Source organism: Adiantum capillus-veneris, chromosome 23 (assembly GCF_014529385.1).
Source record: "Adiantum capillus-veneris isolate H3 chromosome 23, ASM1452938v2, whole genome shotgun sequence".
Taxonomy (NCBI): domain Eukaryota; kingdom Viridiplantae; phylum Streptophyta; class Polypodiopsida; order Polypodiales; family Pteridaceae; genus Adiantum; species Adiantum capillus-veneris.
In genome coordinates this window covers 60,029,569-60,038,464 of record NC_140953.1, presented here as the reverse complement: position 1 = coordinate 60,038,464, position 8,896 = coordinate 60,029,569, and the positions used below count along the sequence as shown (strand labels likewise).

General features: G+C 39.7%; 1 protein-coding gene across 1 annotated transcript; it reads right to left on the bottom strand.

Annotated features, from left to right (window-relative positions):
• Nucleotides 1-3,152: 3,152 nt before the first annotated feature.
• On the bottom strand, nt 3,153-3,914 carry LOC147427842 (uncharacterized). The gene has a single exon (XM_086497489.1). The coding sequence runs from the start codon at nt 3,912-3,914 to the stop codon at nt 3,153-3,155; it is 762 nt and encodes a 253-aa protein (XP_086353615.1).
• Nucleotides 3,915-8,896: the final 4,982 nt, after the last annotated feature.

The window sequence follows — 8,896 nt, the reverse complement described above, 5'->3', positions numbered from 1 at the left end:
CAGTTAATATACAGTTGTGGGTTTTGCAACACAAGGTAGTGAGCTTCACGCACACACACCGTTGTGCACACTAATCACATTGTAGATATGAGAGTAAGAGCGTGTTAGCATCGAGGATCACTCCGCGTCGATGCAAGCAATGCAAGCCGAGGACCACATCGCAAGCCCGCCTGCTACGAGCTATATTTGGTCGTAAGTACCTCAAACGACATCCGTTTTGAATGATCAAATAGTCGTTAGAATCAAGGCGAGAAGCTCTTCGTGTTGTTGTCTTTGTAGATCAGTTCCAGACACTTTGAAAATTGTTGTTTTGAGCCTATCGCGACAGTGATTAGAGGTCTTACAGTTATGCTTTTCAGGGTTTAGGTGTTTGGCCATATAGGATATGTCCTTGTGAGTCTTGCCCTCCGATTTCGAGTCATTCCGATATGATTTGAGACTGTTTCGAGCTTGTAGTGTTTCGTAGGATGCGTTGTCTGTTTCTTTGCTTCATGGTAGTGTTGTGGTAGGATTAGTGGCTGTAGAGTGTTGTTAGTGTTTAGCTCAGGGTTGACAACCCGGAGATTGCCTCCATGCCCTAGTCGGGTCAGCTACGTCCTCGGATTGGCAGTTTGTTGGTCTGTGTTCTCGTTGTGCTCCATCGTCCGTCACGGCGTATCCACTAACATTTTGAGTAGTGCATTGCACTTCTTTTGGACTAGAAAGACTAAGAGATATTCTTCTCTCACCGGATCCAATTATTATACCGCTTCTAGATTATTCTATGTCATTTGATGTGCATATATTCATCTTGCTTTAGGCTTTGAGTTCTAGGATATTACTTGTGTGTGTGTGTGTGTGTGTGTGTGTGTGTGTGTGTGTGTGTGTGTGTGTGTGTGTGTGTTTGTTGCTATTTTAAATTGATACATATACACAAAAGAACACAATAGTTCAAAAGACAACTGGCTTTAGATAAGTGACAAGGGGTAGCACAAAAAAAACTCAGTTTTTGAATTATTTTTGTACATAGATATAAGAATAAGGTCTCATTCTAATGGTTTTGTACATGGGGTAGCCAATACTGATTGTCCTATAATGTGAAAGAGTCTGGACAGAAGCCAAAAAAAAATTCCAAGAAAGGATACAACCCTCACCTGCATCCATTCAAATAAGACAACATATATGTTAGCTTTGAATGCGCCATACAGGTGTCAATGGACTTTATCAGTTGTTATCCATGTCCATCTTACAACCTTTTAACTTAAAAACCAACTGTCCAAAGTAGTTTTTGTTTTTTTCCAAGTGCAAGGTGTGTGCTTTTTTTGTTCCTTTTTACATTCCTTTTAAACTTTTAATAAAAAAGATCATCACTCCTTTGCAATTCAAGTGAGATATTGTAGGTTATAGATACGGTTATTAAATACCTCGAGGGGGTGGGGCAGGGGGGGGAGGGTGTCACTAAATAATTATGTGACTATCACGTGAGTGCAGTAGAAGGGGTTATGAAATTTTATTTTTTCTCACATTTTCACATACAGAAGGGTCCCATCAACTAGAATTTACAAAACAATTTACAAATTGAATAGAAAAAGGGTGTTTTTTTTTTGGTCAAAAATTCACAGAAAAGGATTTTTAAAAATAGTCCTTCAACGCACGCAATATACACAAACCCAAACCAAAGTTGGAGCCAAATTTTGCTCAATCAGTTTCAAAAAATAATTTGACTAAATAATTGAGTGAGAGTATTTAAGTACTCGAGGTGCCATCCCTATTTTCTCCAAAAAATTTGCGCAGCAGATCATCCATCAATGTTGGAAAATATTAACAAAAAGTCAAGTCAGTAGGCAAACACCACGTGTTTTTTATTCAATCTAGAAAAAAACATTTTAGAGTATGTGTTGTCCACATATAGAGTAGGCCAACAAAAATACGGACATACTACAAAGCGAGATGCATGCATGTGTTTCTTTTATTAAAGAAAACCCTTGCGAAGTCTGTGCTAAGCAGATTAAAACACATCAAGCATCGATTGTAAAAGATTACCTAGCCAGGTGTAGCACTAACATTATGTCACATATCAAGCAGATCATGCGGAGGTTTTAAACCTAACATGTAGAAATTAAAGGTTGTACCCCCCCCCCCGGTAGTACAGACAGCAAAGCCCACTTTGCTCTTATATATACCATTTAGATCAATTAACTGATCGAGAATGCTCAAGTGGGCAAGCTTCCATCCCCCCATTTTTTGAAAACCAAAAACTATGCGACAGACCAGCATTCCATGCCAGATAGCAAGACAAGAAACACCAAAATGTCAAGGCAATAAGAGCCATCTATGTGTAGGTAAGTCCTTCTTTCAATACCCAATAATGCCAGAATGCCAACAAAAAAACCATTAAAGCATGTGCACAGTGTAACTTAGTATGTTAGCAGAAAAACCTAAGTAAAAAAGGTGCAAGCCAGAACTAGATAAGCACCGACTTGAGATGGTTGTTCCACTAATTCCATAATGCTCATCAAGTGGCAATGCACTCTCTCCTCTCTTTCACATACACACACCAATGAAAATAAGGCTAAGTGAGGGGCCAAAGAAAACCTTACTCTTTTTTATAGCACAGTAGCATGGTTGAGGCCTCTTGTGTTGCATGGGCGGCGAGTCCCCCCCATGATATGATCATTCAAAGAGTGTGAGTTTCTAGGCAAAGTCATACCCAATGCGGCCACCATGGGTAACACGGTAGAAGCTATGTGAGGAGAGAGAGAAAGAAACGGCAGGAATATGCACAACAAAGCAAGGTTACCTGCAAATGATAAACAAGGGTTATGCGACAGGGGAAGAGAGAGAGGGGAGGAAGCAAGGTCTTGAATGCCCCTTGTAAGAATAAGCTCGAATCAAAACATATTTAAGTGCCATGTTCAAAGAGTTAGAATTACCATGCTCCCAATAAGGGTGTCCTCCCACGTGGGCCATAGGAGAGAAGTATTATAGGGAAGCCACCATGTGTGGAGCCCCCTGCAAGAGAGAGAGATTGTATTATCGTCCACGGAGGTCATATATGACCTATGGGACCAGAAAAAAACAAAACATTACAATGGATAGGGTTGTCATATACATCTCAGTTAAGGACTGAGGGTCCAACGGGGGATAAACAAGAAAAGAGAACAAGAAAAAACCTAAGAGGGAGAAAGTGGCAGGGAGGCTGGTTTAGGAGTTCGAAACTCTTGGATGATGGCTTTACCTCCTCGGTACACTGCCCATTTTCCTGTTGCACGTGCTTCGCGTACCTTTTGAAGTTCTACTTTTTTTTGTTTGAGTTGAGAGGGTGTAAGATCTTTCGCAAACCAAAATTTAGTGTCTTGGAGAAGCCTTGATTGTTGAAGGAGTCTGATTCGATCTGATTTAGTCTTGAGAGTGAGGATGGCATGGTTGGTTCGATACTCGTGTGTAACTACGGTGATTGCCTCTTCATCCCATTGTATCATGGGGAGTGCCGCTTGAATTAGAGGAAGTGCCTTACCAAATTCGATGTCCCCCTCCCCTTTCAAGCCGCTTGGAAGCCCGCCAATGCGGACATTGAGGGCGATGTCATCTTGCCTTTGTCGTTCGCGTAGCGTAGAAGCCACACGGGCTTCAACTTTGTTAGAGATGACCTCTTGCATGTGATTCTTGACAGCCTTTGTGAGGGTGGTTTCTACATCTACCTTCGTTTTCTTGAGCTTGGCTTCCATCTGCTCGATCTCTTCTTTCTTGTCTTTCTCCATTGTGGTGAACCGAAGCTCAATGGCAACAATTCTCTGTTTCAGCTCGTCGTTCTCTTTGCGGAGCCTTTCAACTTCATTTTGGAGGCGGATAGTGCTGTCTAGCTTTGGGGGCGTTGCCACAACCCCGGCGAAGGTAAGTTTGTTGTGGGACAAAGCCCTAGTAGCCATGCTCATGTGATTGTGGCTTCTTGTGGTGTGACTCTGGTTGATATTAGAGCTCGAGGCTTTTGAGGCCAGCAGAGCCAGTCAATGTTGAAAAATCGAATCGATGGCAGGCAAAGCTTCTCTCGCAAAAGACTACCCCTGTGATGCCAGTCGACGCGGCAATGGTGCAGACAGTCGACGCGGCAATGGCAATGGTGCAGAGAGAGAGAGAGAGAGAGAGAGAGAGAGAGAGAGAGAGAGAGAGAGAGAGAGAGAGAGAGAGAGAGAGAGAGAGAGAGAGAGAGAGAGACCGTAGGTCCTCGCAGAGTGTGGGAGAGCAGATCTTGCTGTACTGCACACGGGAGGCGAGCTCGTGAGATTAACGCCCCTCCACATGCCTCCCTTAATCCTGGGAGGGACACACAAAGAGAGCTAGGGTTTCTTCAAAGCGCAGGATACTCGCAAAGAGAGAGAGAGAGAGAGAGAGAGAGAGAGAGAGAGAGAGAGAGAGAGAGAGAGAGAGAGAGAGAGAGAGAGAGAGAGAGAGATACATTAGTCACCCCGGGGGGAGAAACCCTCTTTTAAAGTAGTCAAGATGGTTTAGGATTAAGTAAGGTTCAAGGTACCCACCACTGTTAATAGAAACATGCTTCAAATAAAAACTGTTGTGAGTACGAGCGTGGCTCATATTAGTAGCTATAACATGAATTCGGTAAAGGAAATCCGTAAGCTATCAGAGATAGTGTTTTTGAGAAGGAAAGTGTGAGGGCCTAGGTTTAACCAATTATGGCCAATAGTAGTACTTCTGTGTGTGTGTGTGTGTGTGTGTATGTGTGTGTGTGTGTGTGTGTGTGTGTGTGTGTGTGTGTATGTGTGTGTGTGTGTGTGTGTGTGTGTGTCTACCCACCCTATCCCAAGCACCATACACAACGGGTTAGCAATAGGCCCATTGTGTATGGGCCTACTACCTAATTAAAGAAATGAGATTCGTGCAATTCATTATTAAGCCAGTGTAGCTATTTAGTAAAATAGCCTTAGTGGTAGCATTTATTAGGTCATTTCTCTTGATGCAATTGTGGCAGAATTTGTGAATGAGATGATTGATGTCTTCCCATGCCAAGAATTAGTTAGAAGAAGCATATAAGATCATGTAAAGTAGACTAATACATGTGGTTAGTGTTGCTTTATGAGGTCAATTACTAGTCTTTTTTATAAATTCTTTAGAAGAGATTTTGAGGTTGTCCCTTTTCTAGATGAAATGGAAATCAAAGTTACCATTATAAGGATTGTGTAGTAGAATTGGAAAGTTAAGTAAGTGTATAGAGGTGGAAAATACCCCCAAGAATATTAAAACCACTATCATAAGTTGGCTCGATTTTAAGGCAATCCGGGTAAAATAGACTGATATTATCAAAGAAGGTTCTGTTATTGAGTCTACGGATATCATCCATGTTATATCTATAGGTATGATTAAACATAGAAAGTTTATGACCTGGTATTTTTATTCTTCATCGTCTCAAGAAACCATTTTTATTAAAAAAAGCTAGATATAAGTTGCACATAAGGGGTGAGCATGAAAAGCCCTTTAAAATGCCAAGGCTTTGGTTAAATCACTGGCTACCAAAGTGTACTAAACAATAATCAATCATCCATGAAATGACGTCATTAACTTTATTCTTGTCAAAGTGGGAAGTATGTGATGAGCTCAAATTTTTTTCCATCTAGGTTCATTGGTGAGGGAAATGTGAGAAAGTTCTGTTTGATAAGCGTGGCTAAATGCAATTTTAGTCATTTTTTTCAAAACATTTTTTAGTCTTGTATCCCTATTAAAAGGGATGTTTTCATAACATTAGCAGAGAAAAGATGAAAGATCTGACTAGGGAGGTTAAGAATAACTACTGTAAAGTTTTTAACCAATCAAAAGGGATTGTAATAGAAAAAATGAAAAGGCTTTCCTAATGGCTCTAAAAAAAATTAAGTTCACTACCTACATAGTAGGTATATAAAGTGCATGGTCAAAAGAAACTCTACGGGAGCAAAGAAAATGCTAGAGCTAGAGAAAAAAAAAATAAGAAGAAAAACACAAATGTATAAGGTGCACTCTACCATCTCTATTTACATAGACACAAAAATTCTTTTGACTTTCCACTTCCATGGGTCTTTTCATTTCCTAAACTAACCCTTAAATTATGCACTTGAGATGTTTTGAAATGATTTTTTATTTTTCTGAGATTGGGGAGACGGAATGGATTTTGAGAAAATCTAAACACATCTTTTGTTTTGACGGAAAGATAGCTTCAAACTCGGTTAATATAAGGTCAAGTCATAAAGAAATGTCCTTCATCGTAAATATTAGTAAAGATTTCATTCGACGCATCATATATCCACCGAAACTTGTGTTTGTGATGTTTATAGATAGAAAATAATATAGGTAATTTCACAGTCTCAAGAGAATCCCCGAGATCACTACAATGTTTTGAAATAATATTGGTAACTTCAATAGGAGATAAGTTAAGTAAAATAAACTCACCCCCAAATAGTCATAAGTGAGTAGCTTTCCATGTAAGGTTTTTGCAGATAAAAGTAGGGAAATTGATGGATTTATCAAGACCAACAATAAACCAACTCTATGCCAATTTTTGAAATTTTAAGGTCAGGTCGAATGTGATCCAAGTGCTATCAGTAGATAACCATTTATGTGTAAAAAGAGTTACTTTTTGTAAAAAAATTGTTCAGCCAATTTGATTAAGTCCAGTAGAATTGTCTTCTCTTGGAAAGAACGGGTTACTTTAAGCACACGAGACATGGGGGAGGAAAAGATAGAGCCAATAGCCTATTAGAATTTCACCTATGGACTTATAGACGACTTACTCATAGAGCAAGGTAGGAGGAGCTTCTTAAGAGCTCAAAAATTACACATTCTTTACAACACATCCGCAAAGATAAAAAGAAAATGGCTTGGAAAAACTCAAATGCGAGAGAGCGCCATGTGAGGTGGTGACAATCACGCGTCCAGAGTGGGAGAAGATGGGCCTGAGCCCGTTGTTTTTATCATCTTCATTGCACCTCCTTCTTACTCATTGTGTGCCTCTTTGACGTGCAAGCCCCATAGACGAACTCTTTCCTATATTGATGGCAACATCCCCACAGACATCTTCTTTCCCTCAACAATAGCCGTTCTTGTATGGATCTAAGCTCTCCGGGCCTTCAACTCCTATCACCAAAGCCTGAGTTGTGTAGGACATGAAATAGGGGGATCTAAGTGCTTGGAATCCATACCCGATGCCAAAGACATGCAAAGAAAAATAAATTTCTATCAAAATTAGCCTTTTTGCATTTAGTGGTACCCACCACACAATCTTGTAATAAATTTCATTACAAAGAGTGGGAACTTTGCATTGTCCTCATAGTATTTCTTATGGTATATTATGATCTACAAAACAATTTTAAAACATTCTTGGGTCATAAGTGAGATGCGTAAAATAGATTCAAGTACTTTAATTGTTAATACAAACCATTTTGTGGTTGAAATGCCCAATGTAGTAAGACAACACCGCATCCTTGCCTTGTACTTCAGTGACAAGTCCTTATCATTATCCTCTTGCTCTTGTAGTGGTTTTTTTAATGGCTTGTGTGGATCATATTGACAATGAGGTCTTGGAAAAATATGGACTATGGTTGAACAATATGTGTTGAATTGGAATAAAACAAAATGGTGAGTAGAGTAGTGTTTTAAATGTTGTTTTCATATAGAGCATGCTAACGCACCATCTAATGAGTGATATGTTGCCCACCCCACCCAGCTAGGTATGCCTTCTTCCATTCTAGCAAGGCTACTAAATGATGTGAGCTTACTTTTTTTCCCAAGAATGCTGCTCAACGTAGTAAAACTTTTTATCAAGTGGTTTCCACACATTTGCCTTGTGATTCTGGATTCTCGCCGCACCAGTATTCTCTTTAATCTCTCTGTGTAATTTTTTTCCATTTTTTGAACAGTAGTGTTTTAAATGTTGTTTTCATATAGAGCATGCTAACGCACCATCTAATGAGTGATATGTTGCCCACCCCACCCAGCCAGGTATGCCTTCTTCCATTCCAGCAAGGCTGCTAAATGATGCGAGCTTACTTTTTTTTCCCAAGAATGCTGCTCAACGTAGTAAAACTTTTTATCAAGTGGTTTCCACACATTTGCCTTGTGATTCTGGATTCTCGCCGCACCAGTATTCTCTTTAATCTCTCTGTGTAATTTTTTTCCATTTTTTTTATCAGGGTCTTTGAGGCTAAACCCAAGAAACCTTCTAAACTTTACGCCGCCTATCGATGCTTTCTTAGGTACCTTGTAAAAATTTTGAGACATCTTAGGGTCCTATTAGATTTTGACCTTGCCTCTACACAAACCAATTTTTGAGAGCACTCCCTCTAATGCTTTGATGACTCTTTTTTACTTACTCTCTAGCTTTAAGGTCCATGCAAAACATATGTACAAATGAACCACCTTCTCAATTATTTTGCAGATCATATTGACAATGAGGTCTTGGAAAAATATGGACTATGGTTGAACAATATGTGTTGAATTGGAATAAAACAAAATGGTGAGTAGAGTAGTGTTTTAAATGTTGTTTTCATATAGAGCATGCTAACGCACCATCTAATGAGTGATATGTTGCCCACCCCACCCAGCCAGGTATGCCTTCTTCCATTCCAACAAGGCTGCTAAATGATGTGAGCTTACTTTTTTTTCCCAAGAATGCTGCTCAACGTAGTAAAACTTTTTATCAAGTGGTTTCCACACATTTGCCTTGTGATTCTGGATTCTCGCCGCACCAGTATTCTCTTTAATCTCTCTGTGTAATTTTTTTCCATTTTTTGAACAGGTTTCTCCTCTCCTCTTTATCAGGGTCTTTGAGGCTAAACCCAAGAAACCTTCTAAACTTTACGCCGCCTATCGATGCTTTCTTAGGTACCTTGTAAAAATTTTGAGACATCTTAGGGTCCTATTAGATTTTGACTTT